Below are 19,638 nucleotides of genomic sequence, written 5' to 3'. Positions count from 1 at the left end.
GCATTCAGTGATTGATTTATTTGATTGATTGGTTGCTTGATCGATCGATTGATTGATTGATCAATCGAACGGGTGAGCGAGCGAGCGAGTATCGAGTATCGAGTGAGTACCGAGTGAGCAATCGTACTCCTTTGGGCACGACATTACTGTTAATGATTTATTTTATTGATGTCAGCCGCAGAGGAAATAGCAATTTTTAAATGTGGCCATTCGACTCGCTGAAACATCGGGGGCCGTCATCCCACATGGCCTTTTCCTTTTCTCGTTTAACGCTGCGCTGAGGGGAAATCGCGGGCTGTCGACCAGTCAGCTGCATGTCGACCTGTGTCCCTTGCAGACGCATATGCGCGGTGCTCCAACTTGATCCGGAGAGTACTTGCAAATGCCCTGTAAGCAGCCACGCGCGGAGCACACGTCGCTGCACACGCTTGTCGTGCACGGAACCCGGTAGCTGATTTCGATCTCTGCAACGCAAATACAGAACAGCTTCTATGTTCATACGCACGCGCACAAGCAGAAATCCACTATGCATTGCACATTTCAACAGCCGCAGTTTCGAGAACAGAAGGTTTTAAAGCTTTTACCCAACCTTGGAGAAACGATCGTATTCATGCATGCCGATACAAGGTACAGCCCCGGACAACGTTACTAGTGCCTCGGCGAGCAACTCCTTCAAGTGCTTACCAACATCTCATTTTATATTTGCGCATGGGATTATCCGCGTCGTTCTGTTTTGATACCCGCCTGACAGGCGACGCAAATATTTGGCAGGACTGCGTGAGCATCGCCTGATTGCACTCTGCATTGACCGCACACGCAGTAAGCTAAGTCTCCACCTAGTGTGTACGCTTATGACAAGATGAAGGCTAGGAAGAGTGTAAATGGCCCGATCCCACTATGTGCACCCCGTTATGCCAGTGTCAGATCATCAAAAGTAAGACAGACAAACTTTGCACAAATTTTCTTTTTCTCGCATTCCTCTCAAACTCTAGGAAAAGTACTGGCTAAGGGGGGAGCAAAATCAAATTCAGTCCTCAAAACCCGCCTGCAATCCAAGTCTTTCACCACACATGCGTGCCGCGCGCAAACTCAACGAGTCTAACGGAGGAATGAAGCAGTAGCATATGAAAACCATGCGAAAACATCTGCACCGCATTAGGAAGCGTTTTTACGAGGCGTATGGTACGGGAAGTGAGTGCGCCACCGCTGTCGGAGCCGAAGGATACAGACTCTGCATAAAAAATAAGGCTTAATGTAATCGGAGCGAACGGCAGCTCGGAACGCGCATAAACATGTGTGACGCTGTTCAATACGTGTTGAATGTGAGTTGAGAGGGTCAGCGTTAAGCAAGCGTAAATAAGTAGTTTCCTTTAATAGCCGTTAGTTTGCTAGCTTAAACGATGCTGTGTAGGCACAGGTGACACTTAGCCAAACGGTGATCGCGGCAAACAATTTCTCGCCGCCGCTGCTCGCCAGTAAACAAAAACGAAGCGAAGGCACGGTTGGAACAACTCAAGCACACTATGGCGTTCGCGAATGTTGGGCTCGGAACAGGTACGGTTTTCCAGAGCTCCATAACCTTAACATTCCGATGGAAGGCTCTATATGACGCGTGTATGGGACACGCAGCGCCGTCTGGTTTAAAAATGAGCTAGCGTGGTCGCCGGCTTCTCAGCTTACTCTTGAATTCGTAGACTTTCTCTCTGAGTTTTACCCATCCGAAGAGGAGTTGTTTATCAGGATTGGTTTACCAAGTCTTAATAGCCGCGACTGTCTGGCTATTGCCAGCCGCGACTTAGCAGGACGGCGGTACCCATGCAGACCTTGGTTTTGCGCTGCGCGTTTCGGTGTAAAGCTTCTGTACTTGATGTTTTCTTTCTCTTTTTTTTTCTTGCTGCGGGTTTCTTGATAAAGGCGGAAGCATTTTCACAAAAGAAAAACTACGCACGTCTGCAATAAACACCGCGACGGAAACAGGCTCCAGTGGCCGATCTCTGCCATAACATTTCAGCCTACCCGCACCCGCGGGCCGCGGGCCGCGGCCTCATACTCAGCCTATCCCGCTCTTCGAGAGAGGACGCTCTCCTTGCCGCCAACCCGAAGAGCTAGCGAAGAGTGGTCACCCGAGTAAGGCGCGAAGCGGAGGCCCGAGGGCTTGTGGACAGTTAGGAGGCCTCCCGGAGTGAAAGAGCTACTCCTTTTTTTTCGGCAAGTAAAGGGTACTACTCGTCCAAGGCCGGGTGTTACACTCGAGGGGATTGAGTCGCACTACTTACGCTAGGCGCAGCAAACATGTTCAGCTGTTATTTTTCGTACTTTACGAAAACTACGCCAAAGCTTAGCCAGACAGAAACCGCACTTCGCCCGTCTTAATTTACAGCGGATGCAGTGTCTCCGAGGTTAACCCAGTGGAAATTTACCTGGAGCAAAATAATGCCTGCCCTTTTTCCTCGACCCATGCATAAAATTAAGTGATTTTATTTCTCCCGCAGCACACATACATCCTCGAGAGGGCTACAAATAGCCAGCATAGCGCGATAACACAACAGCGAGGCGTATGCAAAGTTTCACCAACAGCAGCCAACTCACAATCGATACATGTAATTACGATGCTACTGTGGATGTGACTGCTCGAGAACGTGAAGCAATGAAATGACTTGCTTAAGGTGATGTATGACTGATATTTCATAGTTTTCAATGGCACTTAATTGCTTATACTTTCAAGATTAAAAGCAGGTGCGAGTTCTGTAGATGCGTCATATACAGCCTGCATGGTTTACTTTGTGTGCATGCAAGCCTGACGCCTCCACCGTGATAAATGTCGCTGCTAACCCGTTGTGCCTCTAAAATACGCAAGCATGGGGCAACAAACTGGCCGTTTATAGAATCCACATTTTTGATGCCAGAGCGGGCTACTGGAAACACTTGGTAACTATCACTGATGACGTCACAGACAGCAGCAGCCAATGACAACGGAACCTAAGAATGAGCAAGGCATATACCCGTTTTAAAATATGGCCCGCAAGCTTTCTCACTTTTCCGACATTCCGTGCGAAACCAGCTGCCAGCAGGCATCACACATTAAAATGTAAGTCGACCGAGATCACTTTGAAATTAATCAACCGCGCTGCCCCTGGATCTCCTGTCAGTAGTATGATCACCACCAGTGTTGCTTTACAATCTACATTTAACCGAAAATAAGATGCGTCATCACGTAGAGTAGCCGCACGCGCCTCCACCTTGCAACTTTTTTTCAAAATTCCTAAGTATTAAGAAACCCACAGGAATCTAATGAGCTCACTCTAGAACACAAAATATGCGCAAGAAAGGTAACTTGAAAAGGCTATCAGATGTAGTGGAGAAAAGTTCTCTTACCTTTCAATATAAACGAATGCAGCTTAGCACAGTGGACTGCAAGAGAGAAAGAAAGGTGTGAGTTTGAAACAGGAGTTGAGAACCATTGACAACTACACAAGAACAAATCGAGTGCCTAAAAATAAGGACAAAGCTTGAGGCTCAAAATATCGAAGCAATGTTCACTCGAAGTGATTGGCGATTCAGCGAGGGTTGCTACTGTTACGTATGATTATGCGGTGTGGTTACGCATTTGATGCAACTGGAAGTTGAGAAAATTTAAGTAAGCCTTTCTGGAAGTCTTGTTCTCTTTCCCGGGTACGCCAAGAGATGTCTTACGATTACAGTCCTTGGCACACACTTACCATTGAGGAAAATCGCCACACAACATTTTAATAGTGGCATGCAGATTGACCTTCGGGCAGAGATTTTGGAAATTCACGTGACCGTACTTTTTACAAGCCCCCTTTGTTTACAAGTTCACTTAACAGGCAAGAGCGAAGCGCAGATTTCAGAAAAAAGAAATAGGTATCATATCTATGGAAGAGTTCGCCTACGAACTTTTTGGCTGTTACAGTAGGAAAATGCTACTGGTCAACTCCCACGCAAGGGGTTTAAACAAATAAGACATACCCTTCCATGGTATGCCATTGTGAAGGTTTCGTACAGGAGGCTGCGAACAGCTGATCTCTACAGCATCGGACGCTTTAAAAATTGCCTAAAAGAGCACGTATGTTTTCTCAGGCTTTCTGTCAGTCTAATGTACTGGTTCGCAACAGATCTGTGATTGATAACCTGCAGCGTCACTTTGCAGAGTACCAGAGTGTCATTGTCGGCAGACGACACTTTGTGGCAAAAAGAAAACATTGCGCTGTTTTGCCGTATTTTTATCTTTCGTCTTTAGCTGTCAGCCCTCTTTGCTCAGCACATATTTTCATTTTTCATTTTAATCTGCAGCAGTGGAGTTTTTGTTGCTAGTTTGGTTTAGAGCGCAGCTCTTCGGCGCCCATTCCTGCATCAAGTGGCGTGCCTCGGCGTAACCGAGCGAACGCGAAGCATAGCGGACGATGGAAGAGAGCAAACGCAGAGCGCAGCAAAGGATGAAAGACTGCGAGAGCAATCAGAGCGCGAGGAGGAAGTGAATGAGGAGGGTACAGCAGAAGCATGAGAAGTAAAACGGGAGAGGAGGTTGTGGCGAAAGGTGCGCTGCGAGCGCGTCCCCTGGAGTGCAGGTTGCTGCCGCCAGAGTGACAGGTTGCATGAGCGGAGGTGGGTCTGCGGTGGCTGCTGTGAAACGCTTCCAGGCGTCACTCACGCACCCGCCGCGGTGTCTCAGTGGTTAAGGCGCTCGTCTACTGAGTCGGAGTACCCGGGTTCGAACCCGACCGCGGTGGCCGCGTTTAGATGGAGCCGAAACGCAAACGGGCCCGTGTGCTGTGCGATGTCTGCACGTTAGATCCCCAGGTGGTCGAAACTATTTCGGAGCCCTCCACTACGCGTTACCACTTTCTTCCTTTCTTCTCTCAGCCCCTTCTTTATCTCTTCCCTTAAGGCGCGGTTCAGGTGTCGGCCGATATGTGAGACAAATACTGCGCCATTTCCTTTCGCCCAAAACCAATTTATTATTTATATGTCGAGGAAGTCGCAGCACACACCACTCCGTTCTCCTTATCCTTGTTCGCCGATATCCTTGCCTCAATATGTCGCAGAATTAAAATAACTGAAGTGCGGCGCTCTAGTTCGCATTAAGCAGTATCGTAACTTTGGGTGAATTTTTATTTCATCTTTCAGAGAATTTCTAGGAATCGGTTAATTACATTAAAATTGTTCAGTGTCCTATAGCCTTCCGTATGAAGTTTTATTTTTTTTTTCGAGTGAATGTGATTTCAGTGCTGTTTAACTGGTTCCGAGTTGAAATAGCATACTGCATATACACAAGCTCGTAATATTTTTAGCTCATATTCAACCTACTCCGATGCACATTATACTCAACAGAGTGAGAATGTAGGGGAAAGGAAACACAAGCATAGGGACGTTCATTATGTCACAGTCGTAGATGACTGTACATTTCAGAAGCAAACTAACATTACGTCTTATATAACATGGTGACTCATGAGTACTAATAGTTCCTACGATCAGATAAAGCTGCAGAAACTGCTTTCCATTAGGCTGGACAGGACGCCTGAAAGTGTCCCTTCAGGTGGGCGTTTCACGCTGCTAAGCTAAATCTCGAAGGCGCCCTGCTCGAGTGCCTTTTGACCAAGGAGAGAATTCTGACACGCTCAAAAAGAGAATGCTTCAATTTCTCCAAGGTGTAGGGTTGCCGTAAAGCACCTGGTGACCTTCGCAAGAGTTTCACATAAAAAATGAAAGTCACTGCTTCACTACAAGTGATTGATTGGTTCAGTTTTCATGGTGTCCAGGCTTGGTAAATTAATGACCACTAACGATCTAAGAAAAATCCATTTCAGCATCAAGCAGTAAGGTTATTTTGGTTGAGCTTAGCTAAGATTAATGACAGTCTGAGGTGCTGGGGCATTCCGTTCAAGAACTGAAAGTAATCAAGGCCGTCCTTTCCCAACAGCTTCGCTCTCACGTATAGCACCACGTGTTGCTTCACTAAACATAGAGATAAGCTCGTTCGTAGAAGGGAACGGGAATAAACGCTCTTAAACCCGGGAAGCGTTTCTAGATTTAAAGCAAAGAATAGAACACTGTAATTCCCGAAACAAAGCGCCATGAAAAGGTGTGAAAACATTTGAATTAATTAGGCAGCGCACCTTAATTAAGCGAGGCGTGTAAGGATCGCCGCTCTTTTGAGATAATTTACGGTATTATGCGGTCCGAAGTAGAATGCAAAAACAAGTGCAGTGTTTACGCTAAGGCTTATTCTTTTTTGTTCTATTTGCTAGGTGCCTTTAACCTCTTCTTTTCCTTCTCTCCTTCTTTCTTTCTTTCTTCCTTGCTTTATTTATTTATTTCTTTTTTTTATTACAATGAGTCTATATCCAACTGATTTTTGCGTGTCCCAGTGCATGTCAAGCTCTCCATGTCCATATGCTGTACAAGAACTAGATGTACTCCTGAACAGTGGGTGGGGGAGGGGGAAATGCGGTCATGAAACCTTCGCGTCTTGTGCTGGTGGGATTTATGCATCGAAAAAAAGAAAGAATGTAAAAAATTTGCCTGGTTAGGCTCTCTCTTTACGTGGTTAATTCAGCGAGGAGCTGTCGTAGGGCCCATTCAAGTTGCTCTCTGCAACTTTTAGCCCTGAAGACCGTCCAGTTCTCTGGTAAAGAAAAGATCTAACGTTGGCATCTGTTCTGGCGGTTGTACGGTTTTTACGTTAAATGTGCAATGATGAGATGAGTTAAGAAATTGCAGCACTCATGCAGGCATTATGCATTATGATGTAAACAAGCCCTATTAAAACGTACTAGAAAATACCTATAGCGGCTACACCGCGAACTTAGCCTTTCATAAGGAAAACAATGAAACCCCAGTAACGAAGGGAGTAACAGAGAGAGAAACAATTTCTATAGTACTACTGACCACGTGTGTAATGGCGGCATTCAGAGATCTTGACTGGGAAGAGTTGAAGATGAGTGATTTACGATTCGTTGCTGACATTGCCTAGATAAGTAACTCTGGGTACGAATTGCAAAGCATGATTGATGACCTTGGTAGGCAAGGCACAACGGTCGGCCAAAAAATTTGTTTGCAGAAAACCAAACTAATCTAAAACAGTCTCGGAAGGGAACGGCAGTTTAAGAAAGGTAGCGAAGCGTTGATAGTGATAGCACTTACTTCGGGCAGATAGTATCCGCAGATCCGGACTACGAGAGTGAAATAACTGGGATAACAAGTATGGGGTGGAGTGAATTTTTCAGGTGCACTCAGGTAATGAGTGGCACTTTATCAATATCCCTGAAGAGAAAAGTATATAACAGTGTCTTACCGGTACTCATGTGCAGGCCAGAAACATGGAGGCTAAAGAAAAGGATTGAACTTAAATTCTGGTTCTTGTTGCTTTAGAGGTGGTGGCAGCGAATGTCCGGACCCTGTAGATTATCTGTTACGGGTCCAATTGGACTATTTTTGGAAATGTGGCGGAGAGTTTGAAGGATGCTTCACTCCTGCCACCGGTTGGCCCGGTATTGCACTACCTCCGGTATCGTCCTTGTCTTTAGAGCGTCTTTACTATCCTGTCTCTCTATCCCATCTTTCAACTCCTCTGCTATCTGCACTTGGTAGCGATTGTGGCTCGCGTAGAGCCAGTGAGCAGGCCTGTGCACTTTCCTTTTCTTTCTTCCTGGCAACAACAGACAGAACTTAAATTGGGGACAACAAAGCCCTGCCCCGCCGCGGTGGCTCAGTGGTTAGGGCGCTCGACTACTGATCCGGAGTTCCCGGGTTCGAACCCGACCGCGGCGGCTGCGTTTTTATGGAGGAAAAACGCCAAGGCGCCCGTGTGCTGTGCGATGTCAGAGCACGTTAAAGATCCCCAGGTGGTCGAAATTATTCCGGAGCCCTCCACTACGGCACCTCTCTCTTCCTTTCTTCTTTCACTCCCTCCTTTACCCTTCCCTTACGGCGCGGTTCAGGTGTCCAACGATATATGAGACAGATACTGAGTCCTTTCCTTTCCCCAAAAAACCAATTAAAAGACAACAAAGCCAACAATGGAAAAGATATTGATAGGTTTGGTTTATGGGGTTTAACGTCCCAAAGCAACTCAACCTATGAGGGACAATATTGATAGATTTAACGTTAACAGCCAGACAGACAGCAGAGTGGGTCATGGAACGAACGCGAGTTAATGGCATCCTAGTTGAAATAAAGAGGAACAAGTGGGCATGGGCAGGAGATGTTATCTGATGGTATGACACCTTATGGTCGATAAGGGTAACGGTCTGAATTTTAAAAGAAGGCAAACCATAGCGGGGCGTGTCGATAGTCAGGTGGCCGGATAAGATTAGAAAGTTTGAGGGGGTTAAGATGGCCGCACCCAACACAGGACAGGGTTAGTTGGCGAGATACGGGAGAGGCCTTTGTCTAGCAGCGCACGTAGTTGGGATGATGATGATGATGATGATGATGATGATGATGATGATGATGATGATGATGATGATGATGATGATGATGATGATGATGATGAGCAGCGTATCTGTTGGTCCGGGTGCTACCCTCTAGCGCCTTCGCAGCTATACAGCGACCCAGATGCTCGGCTCGACAGCGAAGCCTAAAGCCTGGATCTTGCCGTTGGCGACGCTTATCGCCTTTTGCTTGTTTTTCTTATTATTTTTCTTTCTTTTTTATGATGACCCGAAGCGAGAGGTTTAATTTCTAGCTATCCCGGAGGGTGTTCTTTAAGAGAGCGCTGACGGACCTTGCATTTGATCGGTGTTCTTACAAAAAAAGATATTTTCTGCCCCTTTCTGGCTACTTATACCTTTGCCCAGCACCAAAAAGAAAGATTTATCGGCGAGAAAGACCCATTTGGAAATTTTTTTAGCAGTCGATTGCAATCGGGAAGTTCTTACCAAAAAGGAAGGGTTGCCACCGTTTTGAAGTGAATGGCTGTACAGCACAGCCTCTGGAATCTACAGCCAGAGATAGGTGTCGACATTCGTTTTTCACTTGCGAAATCGACATGTGATGGCGGCACGTGTACTTCATTTTTTTAAATATTTTTTCTACCTAATAAAAGATCAGTTTCCAGTGGCCGTGGACTCTTTGTAATTAGAACGCGGTACCCTATCATCATTATAATCATCAGCCTGACTACGCCCACCGCAAGACAAATAACTCTCCCATGTTTCTCCAATTAACCCTGTCCTGTGGAAGTTGCAGATACCCTATCCCCGCCATCTTTTATTTGTCTCAGCTTTACGCTCTAAAAGATCGGCGATGCTTTCGGTGCCGTTAGGTTCAACCCAACGCGTGTACCGTAGTACTCTGATCTTTCCGTTCTGCGCAGTGCACGTTGAGTCAATGCAGGTTCTGATGTGCGGCTCTTAGTCTCGTATCTCTTTTGCTGGTTCGTTACACTACTCTAATGACTACGGCATTAGTGTCCATTACAATGCCGATATGATACGATTCCCAAATTAAAGCCTATTCGGAGGTGCGTTCCATCCTCCTCCCCTAACACCTCGAAAGTTTACTAACGTTAAAAAAAGACGCTTAAAAGAGAAGGAATTTATGGAGCAGTTATTCCTTTAAAATACTCGCACTCGCCAGCTGCGACCACGAATAGCCGATGGGATGATAGCATCAGTTAGTGGACGGCTACAATGTGTGAAAAAGCTTTGTGAACTCGGACCATCCCGTGAGCCTCTATATTTGCCTATCTAATGCCTTATTCTTACTGAAAGAGTGCAAAAACTCGTTACTGTAGCAAACCCACTCTATATCATATGATCTGGAACTGCCGCCAGTCCCTACGCGCGAGTCACTTCATTACCGACCCTGATCATTGGGAGGCTCTAATGCTCAGCCCAGACCCGGGGACACAGATGAAGCTTCTCCAGCTGGCTGAAGATGCCGCCGCTGCCCAAGGGATAGCGGCCGTCGTTTAAACGGGGGGAGGGGGGGGGGCGGCTTCGGGTCGCTCCTCTGTATCCACTGGTAAAAAAGTTTCACCACCAGCACCACCTACTGTATATCGCGCTGGCCGATGATGACTACTGCTCACACGCCAGCATATGCCTGTAATCGAAGTTGCAACTGGCCCCACAGTCTCAAATAATTTCGGAGAACCTTCCACCAACACCGCTTCGCCACCTCCTTCAAATGCCCCTTCGCTTTTCGTAACACATCCACTGATGTATACACTACATCATGCAGTCGCCTACAGTCAACGTGCCTAACTTACATCCAGGTATAATTGTTATGCCTTGGTGATTAGTTGTCTTTTTGTGCTGTGAAAGTGTTGACGAAAGTGAGCGAAATACTCCAGCTAAAACAAAGGGAGAGAGAGACAGAGACTGCACATTTCCTTCACAAAACAAAGAAGACCCGAATCCTCGCGATTTGCGAAGCGAAGCGTCTCAAAAATGAGCGCCTCTTGCTCAAGGTAATCAAAAAGCCCCCTCTCAGCTATAGTTTCATTTTCCTTGACAGAAGCTTGATGCGTCACCTGCACGAAGCTAATTAACTGTTCTCGACTCCTGAGGAGTCAGGCTTCTCACAAAGCCAGGGCGAAACAGAGAACTTTGAGTTACGTCGCCACCGACTGAGTCCGCAGCGGTTACTTTGTCTGTCTGGCCCTTTCGCAACCGCTGGGGCGGGCCCCGTAGAAGACAACGTGGGCTCAAAATTGAGTCAGGCGAGCGTGACTTTTCAACCCGGTCTGCGCTGTTTAGCGAGAAGTCGCGGCCCGTTTTGTGCACTTGTAAACTTTTCAGGAATAGGTGGCCTTTGATGACAACGTAACGGTGATACAGGCAGTCGTTTAGCTATCAAATTCTTAATTATGCAGCGCCGAAAAAAAAGAAGCATGAAAGAAACTTGGATAAGTTTGCGAAACTAAGTCATTTCCGTCTAAACTGCGGCACCCTGGCGGCACCCCGCCCGCTTAATTGCATATGCGGTGGCACAACTTCAGTTGTCTATTTTTACGTGTGGAATAGGCGGCAGCTAAACTCTCCTTCATTAGCGGTAATACTGAAGGGGTGGCGTCCAGCAAATCAACGCTGAACCTTTAATTAATGCTTATGGCAGCGGAAACATGTGCGCGACAGTTCTTGTTTAGTGTTGGCTCTTTCTTGAACGTTTCGATCAGGTAATTCCTCTTTTAGCAATTTTCGGGCTGCTGTTATTTCTTATACTTCTTTTCTTTTTGCGCTCATAGTTTTGTGCCCGTGCACATGAGCGTACAGCTTTAAGCACACGCGTGCATTGATATTACTCCTTTGAGTCATTCTAAACGAACTGCGCAAATAGAATGATCCGTCGCGATGCGTGGTGCAAGCCTCAATACATATTGTAATGGCAGCTCACCGTAAACATCAAACGCAATAATTTGGTATTGGCGTGGCTCGCGAATTCACTCGGCGCAGTTTTAGTACCCTACTATTGTCACACCTCCCTGTCTGACATCGCGGTAAGCAATCCGTCACTCACCAAAAGCGACAGCGGTCGCTAAAAAAGTGAACAGTTCAGTGAGCATCTAGAAATCGTCTACGGCGAAACGGTTACGTGAGGAGGCCTCCACCACAGCGACCTTAGTTTAAGTTCAGCTGTTTCCCTTTATACGCCTCTTACTAGCAGCTGCATTCGCATCTGCGAATTGCCAAAGAAGTTATTGTACCTTTCAAGTCTCGTAAAAAGCAAGCCCTCAAGAAGCTCCGCTAACGACCTTATATTCGCGCCTTCAAAGCCACGCGCCATGTTTTATCGCGATAACAACTGTGCTCATTTGAAAGCTTCGAGTCCGGACACATAAAGTAAGGACTACTCAGCAGACAGCCGGTGCCAACGCTGACACCAATATCTTTTGGTCGAAAGTGAATAAATGTATGAATAGTCCAGAAACATGCTCCAAATTAGCGTAGTTGATGTCTTCGCCAGTTGCATCGCTTTGCTATACGAGGAAGACTTTGTTTCGCTCCGGTTTTAAAGTTGACATACGTGGGCTTATCTAAAGCCGCGACACATACTAGTTACCCAGACATTTTTCGGTCATTGCCTTACCGCACGGATGCTTTGCAGGATTATTTTTCAAACCACCCGCACAATCATGCATGGAGATATTTTGTATATGGCGACCGTTTTTTATCATAGATCAGGTGTCATCCAGCTGAAAGTTTAATTCCGAACATGTCTTCATCGTATTCACTGTGCGAATTTCCTTCTGATCCTCGCCAAGCTTCTTTCCCGCCCTCCTCCACCAACCTTCTAATCTTTTTATATCCTCTCTGAGAATTCTCCCGCCGAGGCTCTTTTAGCCCACAAGGCATCTCGTTGGCGCGATGTGTCATCTAAGAAGGGTGTGTTGCTGGGCGAGTTAGTTTGACATTCTGAACACTGAAGCGCTGGCAGACGACGGACAAAGAGAAGATGACACACACAGGGGTCTGATCAGCGCACTGTGTGTCTCGTTCTCCCTTTTTCCGTCGTCTGCCAAGCGCTTCAGTGTTCAGAGTGTCATCTTAGTTGCGGTGATCCTGCTCTTTAGCGCCCATCATCCGAGTGTACGTTGTGTGTAACACCTTTTTCATTTCCCTTGTAGCATAACGTACGAAGGTTGTCACTTGTATTTGTTGTGCTTTGCAGTGGTATGTGAGTGGAAACGGCTTGGCATGCTAGATACTGACTGGAAGGTAACGCGAATAGAGCACATTATGCGTAATTTACTTGCATCATTCATGCACCTGGTTATCCGTGTGTGTGCGTTCTCCATCTCACCTGTTAGCGATTGCGTCTTTCAGAACTTATAAACGGCATACTGACTCAACCTACTGCTGTCCGAATGTCGACGAGAGGAAGCCTGCTGGGCGAGCAACTGACCGCCGGTGAACCAAATGTTTGTGGTGCGTTCCCAAAAGAATTGACTAATGGAGGAGTAGGCCCGTCATGTCGGTCACTAGCGCATGGTCGGCACACAAGATTGAAGAAAGATGGCAATGCGCTGAGCCCCAGAATCTCTATGTTCATCTATCCTGCGTGTGTCAGAGCCCTCAGTTGTGATAATGTGAATTGGTTTGGTTTGGTTTCGTTTGCTTTGGTTTCGTTTCGTTTCATTTCGTTTGTACGGTTTAAAAGCCCAAAGCTGCGCATGAACTATGAGAGACGAGGCAGTGGAAAGTTCTGTATTTGTGCAAACCTCCTGGAATTATTTATTAAGATGCAGTAACATTGCACCGCACACAGTGTTTTTGCATTTCGCGACAATAAATAAAAAAACGGTTGCCGCGGCCGGGAGTCAATTCCTGGACCTTCGGTTCAGCAGGCGGAGTTGTGACATGTGTCGTTCGTCTCGGTCATTCATGCGCTGTACCGTTGACGGGAACATTGACCATGCCATATGTCTGCTCTAAAATTTGTATAATTGCACGCAGATTTGGTGCGTGCAGTAATTACCGATTTCAATCGTTTTTCTCCGTGACGTACAATATCAACAGGCTCAACATACGGTTGATCGTGGTAACATTTTGCGGCGTCTCTTTTGGTAATAAAAGTTATTTTAATGCTCTTTTGTATGAGATCCGTACAAACGGCGCTATGTTCAAGTCACCTGCACTAACAATCAGCGGAATCTGAGGCTTCTCATGAAACGCACTCACGTCCTGCCCATTAAGGTCCAATGAAGCAAATCTGCCGCTGGTTGTCTGACGCCCTTACATAGCAAATCCGTGAAGGGCAAATTTTTCTGGGGCAAATTATTATTCATTTTCTTTGGCAAAGGCATCCTCAAAAGAAAAAAGAATTCTAGAACAATTCCGAGAAACAGACAATTTACACCCGATCTGAATCACACCAAATAGCCTCCAACTCTCTCCCTCCCCTTTTGTTACGAAACAAATAATAAGCAAAAAGGACTCCTTTTATGAGGCATCTCGGTGGATGCTTTGTATCACTGAAAATGCGCGCGCCTCGTACCACTCGCCAGCCGCTTCGCAAGGACGCTGGGAGCCTTATATTTTCTATGCGGGCGGCGTATACTCTTTGCGACCCAGTAATGTTTGCACCTCCTAGCTCGAGTAACAACAGTGAACTGCCTTTTCGCCTGACTGCGCAACTAGTGCACATGATCTAGAGGAAACTTCGCCATGGATTATTTGCATTCTTGTAATAAGACGACGCAACGTAATCCCTGTGATCACGTTCTCTCTAGACACAGGGTTGCAAAGCAGCCACTACCGTCGTCAGCGAGGTCATCGCTTCCAAGCGTCCAGTGATACACTTTATTATAATAAAGTCATTAAGTGTAATGTAAGCCTTCCTCACGTTTGTCTGACGCGCAGAGCTGTGTTCTTTATCTCTGTCTCCCTTTTTGCTGCCTCCTGTCTTAATTACTCTTCACTCTCTTGATTTCAGACGCCCGGCGTCGCAGACGACGTTAGCGGGCGGCGCTGAGGAAGCCCAAGGCTGCCGGGGACGAGGTTAGCGCGTCAGGTGCCGCCATCTGTGGCGCCCGCCAAGCACTACAAAGGTCGATGCGGGAACGGCATGGTGGCGGTATGGTCGCACAGCATGGACAAACGGTGAGGCGGCGTCATTTGAAACCTCTCGCATGAGCATCCCTTGCAACCGCTTGAAACGTTACGAACTATGTGAAGTTTCGCGTGTCTGGACCGGTAGTATCAGCGTGTCCTTGGCCTACAAGTTTCCTGTATATCATAATGTAGCGTCAAATATGCTGAAAGACCAATTTCTCACTTATATACGCTCTTTGAAGGCTCTGGTGGTTCGAACATTCGCTTTTTGGTTTTGATGGCGGCTTTTATGTCATTTGTAATGAGGAGAATTAAGGTAATCAGATGATGCACTAAGCATAGAATGGGGCCTCTGCATTAGTGCTTGCCTTCGTCGTAGTCAGCTATATTGGCTCTAACGACGATGCAGAATTCATACGTCACAGTAGTGCATACCGGCACTTGCAGGGGTTTTTTTCAAGCCGAGTTATGATGTTTCGGTTGATTACACTTCGTTGTGATAATACGCTATTCCATAAAGGCTGTACTGTATTCTGTGTATATTTTTTTTTACTGTTGTCTCAGTTGTCCCTTCTCCTCACCGGGCTTATTCACCCCTCCTACCTAAAGAAATAAAAGAAACCATAAGTTTCTTCCTTCCTTTCTCTCTGTCAACCACCTTCATCCTCATCCCGCTTCTCAGAAGCAAGAAAAGTCCTCTAACCTGCCTCCGTCGAACCCGGTGCCTTTTTTCCCCTGATATATCGGACAGATCCAATGATTATCTTTTAAACTCCCTCGTATCTGACAAAATTTTCAGGTGGGTACGGTATCACGAGTACGATGGTATGTTTCAGTCCACTGTTGATAGTAACAGGTAAAATTCAAGTTGACACTATCGCATAAGTGCGGACCGCGCGACGGCGTAGCTTTAGCCAATTCTTAACCCAAATATCTCTCCATTGCCCATAATGGCGCGATCGGTGTTCGGTGCGCGTACCCCTGAGTACGTCAGCAGCTAGCTGTTTGTGCTGCTACCCGCTTGAGAGAGACCATGTCTTTCAGTTGGCTCACGCTGTTCGCATGCAGCGTGCCAACTACAAAATTACTCTAGTCTATTTCTATACAGCCTCAGGCCCACTTGACTTCCTGCCGTGTGCCAAAGTCCGCTTCTTGAGCTTTGAGGCTTTCTTTGCAGCCAGCTGCCTTCTCCAGTCGGAGTTGAGCGCGCTCCGCATCTCTGCTCGCGTGTGGTAACAACTGAGCGGGGACCGTTAGGTTCGAACCTCAACTTCCGGGGTTTAAACTCCATGTACGTAGAGTTTCGCGAAAAGACAAAACTGCTGGCTGGGCGCTCGCATAGCCTTTCCCAAAAAGCGTCACTGTTTACCCGGAAGCGTATCGATCACGTCTCCGGCTTTGCAGTTCGTCCCCGGTGCATTGCGGTGGAGCCCATCTTCGATGCGACAGGCTAGCGAGCCTGTTGGTAAGCGTTGCTGTGCAAGCGAAGACCTCAAATATATTCGACATGCCTTTTGCCGTGGCTGTGAGGCAGAATCTGAAAATTTTAACTGTCAACATCCTGATTCCTCGATTTACCGATAAAGAAGAGCTGGCATAGTGTTTCTTATGGACTGCCCCGTGTTATGGATGGGTGTGTTACACGTTGCCGGGTGCGGACGCTCGATCCCCAGAAAGTGCATATTCACTGCGAAGATTAGCGCATAATTGAAGAGGTGCAAATACTAGTGATAGCTCGCTTAAATTACGAGCAGTCCGAGGCGGAATATAACGAAATTCTTTACTAAGTGCAAAATGAAGGCATGTGCGGAGCAAAGACGCATCTATGCTGGCGTACATCGTGTACTCTGCCTCCGTCGATTGCATGCGTCCTGGTGCGAGTAACAGCGATGCTTGCCGTGGGCGACCGGGCGTGAATTAAGACACCGATCTGTGCCATTTGTGGCAGCAGTGGGGTGCAAAGAATGGGCTTACTTCTCTTTGCAGCTGCTCGACAGTTTCAAACATAGCGTGCCTGCGTAGTTTCTGGGCGAAAGAGCGCGTAGGAAGCAGCGCGATGGGGGTATATTTTGGACGGTAACATTAGCTATGGGACTGCAGAAAGGTTCGTCATACCTTTAACGGGACTCAAATGGGAACAACGAATGTGCCTTCAGGCACTTCGAATGCAGAAACAAGCGGACATGTCCGCAAATTCTGGACAGGACTAGTGCAGGAATGCACGTGTTTTTCCTTTCCTCATAACATCCTCCTCCTCATCGCAGTGCTGGTGCAACCAAGCTGGATTGCCTGAGCGAAAAATTTTCACATCACGCTACAGTTAACGTGCCTTTTGTATCGTCATAACCTCGCCATAATTAGCGCCTCTTCCCTCGTTTTGCTTTGCCACTGACGACGCCAAAGGGAGGCGGGAAGGGTGGTGATGGAAAACATTTATTGCTCTCTGAAGAGAAGTTTATGGAGGTATGCATGAGCCGCTCCTTAAAAGTCCGGCCCTTACAAATACTAGGTGGCGGCCACCACCGAAACAATTTGTTACGCCACATATATAAAATAAAGTAGCCTTGTGCTTAGTTTAGACACTGGCAAGAAAGATGTTATCTTGTAATGCAGCCCGTATTAGGCCCGCTGCTTGGAGAGCGAGTGCGTGATGCTCCTACCGCAACATTTTATTTATTTTATAATTATAAACAGCAATGCCAAAGATGCCTCATACATATATAAAACCTAATTCCTCCCCCTACTTCCTCGCCGCCACAGTACAAATTCTATGGCGCCGTCCCTACGCTTTACTCCTGCGTTTTGGTCTGGCCGAACGAACGGTCCTGACAAAGTAAGAGAACATACGTAAAATGCACTACTGCTTTAAGTTTCCGCCCCGCAAGAAATTACGGAAGCTAAGTAACCCGATGAACAAATGAGAACAAAGCAGCAGAATAGAGGAGCAACTCGACTGCTAGCGCCATCTGCTCTTAATCTGCAAAAATCAATAGCTGTGCTTCCTGCGCCTCTCGCGAGGGCGCCCTGTTGTACCGGCGGCTGTCGTATAGCTTCACTTGAGCAAAGAGAGTGAGAAGGGGCCGAGAAGAAGGTTCTTAGTGGCACGTCAACAGGACCAGATGGTATTCCGATTATGTTAATAAAGAAGCTAGGACCAAAATCCAAGCAAACATTAATACAGGTAGTGAATAAAATGATAGTGGATGGCAAAGTCCCCGCTGAATGGCGATAAAGTAGAATAAACATGATATATAAGCGAAAGGGGGACAAAGCTGACGTAAGCAACTACCGTCCCATATCAGTGACATCTGTGGTTTACAGAGTGGTGATGCAGATTATAAAGGACAGATTGCAGGCTTGGGTAGAGAACGCGGGGGTGCTAGGGGAGCTACAAAATGGGTTCCGGAAACAAAGGAGGTTGGAGGACAATCTGTTTTCATTGACGCAGTGTATAGAGATTGCTGAAAAGGAACAAAGGCCCCTATGCCTAGCATTTCTGGATATTAAGAGAGCCTACGACAACGTTATTTAAGAGTATCTGTGGGACATACTGGGCACATTGGATGTGGAAGATGGAGTAGTTATTCTTTTAAAAGATATATATAAAGGTACCAGGGTGCTTATAAAATGGGAAAAAATGTATCAGGGCCTGTAGAGATACAACTGGGGCTTAGGCAAGGATGTCCTCTGTCTCCTTTGTTATTCGTGTAGTACCTGCAAGGGTTGGGGACCAAGCTAGAGAGAAGCAGACTAGGCTTCAACCTTTCTTTTTTCAAGCAAGGAGAATGGATTAAACAGTCATTACCGGGACTAATATACGCCGATGATATAGTGTTAATGGCTGACAGCAAGGAAGATTTACAGAAGTTGATAGACATATGTGGTACAGAGGGAGATGGATTAGGTTTCAAGTTTAGTAAGGAAAAATCTGCAGCCATGATAATTAATGATGAAGTCGGCGAGCATAGAATACAGGCGTTCACGCTATAAGTAGTGGATGAGTACAATTATATTGGGGTGTGGATAAATAACACTGCTGAGTATCTGACAGAGCATGAAAAATATGTAATGAATAAAGCTAGTAGGAATATTTAAATACCTATACAAAAAGACAAGCAGGGCAATGTCATTAGCAATATGGATAAGATAGTTAACGTAGCCGAAGAGTTCTATACAGACCTGTACAGTAGCAAATGTAATCAGAGCGCTAAAGAGAAAGACAGCAGTGCACAGCAATGCGTCATCCCGCCAGTAACAAAAGATGAAGTAAAGAAAGCCTTAGAAGCAATGAAAAGGGGAAAAGCAGCTGGGGAGGATCAGGTAACAGCAGATCTGTTGAAGGATGGAGGGGACATCGTGCTAGAAAAACTAGCCACCCTGTATACGCAATGCCTTATGACCTCGACTGTACCAGAAGCTTGGAAGAATGCAAACATTATCTTAATTCATAAGAAGGGAGACGCCAAGGACTTGAAAAATTACAGGCCGATCAGCTTACTATCCGTTGCCTACAAAGTACTTACTAAGGTAATCGCTAATAGAGTCAGGGCAACGTTAGACTTTAATCAACCAAATGATCAGGCAGGCTTTCGTAAAGGATATTCCACAATAGATCATATTCACGCTATCCATCAGGTGATAGAGAAATGCGCAGAATATAACCAACCTCTATATATAGCTTTCATTGATTACGAGAAAGCATTCGACTCAGTGGAAACCTCAGCAGTCATACAGGCATTGCGTAATCAGGGGGTAGAAGAGCCTTATGTCAAAATACTGGAAGATATATATAGCAACTGCACAGCTACTATAGTCCTCCATAAAGTCAGCAATAAAATTCCAATAAGAAAGGGCGTCAGGCAAGGAGACACGATCTCGCCAATGCTGTTCACCGCATGTTTGCAGGAGGTATTTCGAGGCCTGAATTGGGAACAGTTGGGAATAAGAATAAATGGAGAATACCTAAATAATCTGCGATTTGCTGATGACATTGCCTTGCTGAGTCACTCAGGAGGTGAACTGCAAATCATGATCAACGAGTTAGACAGGCAGAGCAGATCGATGGGTCTAAAAATTAACATGCAGAAAACCAAGATAATGTTCAACAGCCTAGCAAGGGAAC

At 46.4% G+C, this 19,638-nt stretch overlaps 1 protein-coding gene and 1 long non-coding RNA gene across 2 annotated transcripts in view; one reads left to right on the top strand and one right to left on the bottom strand.

The window, feature by feature from the left end:
* The window catches only part of LOC144124122 (rap guanine nucleotide exchange factor 4-like), a 396,964-nt gene that overhangs the window by 334,576 nt on the left and 42,750 nt on the right, over window positions 1-19,638 (top strand). Inside the window, exon 5 of the mRNA XM_077656784.1 lies at window positions 14,398-14,564. Coding sequence (XP_077512910.1) covers window positions 14,530-14,564 — 35 coding nt within the window. The 5' untranslated portion in view covers window positions 14,398-14,529. The remainder of the gene's footprint in view (window positions 1-14,397; window positions 14,565-19,638) is intronic.
* Window positions 224-11,566, bottom strand: LOC144124930 (uncharacterized). Its single transcript, XR_013313316.1, has 3 exons — window positions 11,482-11,566; window positions 3,376-3,411; window positions 224-464 (listed from the first exon to the last, which is right to left on the bottom strand). It is a non-coding gene; the product is annotated as an uncharacterized LOC144124930 (long non-coding RNA).

This window comes from Amblyomma americanum, chromosome 3 (assembly GCF_052857255.1).
Source record: "Amblyomma americanum isolate KBUSLIRL-KWMA chromosome 3, ASM5285725v1, whole genome shotgun sequence".
In the NCBI taxonomy this organism is placed as follows: domain Eukaryota; kingdom Metazoa; phylum Arthropoda; class Arachnida; order Ixodida; family Ixodidae; genus Amblyomma; species Amblyomma americanum.
This window is presented reverse-complemented; position numbering and strand designations above follow the sequence as displayed.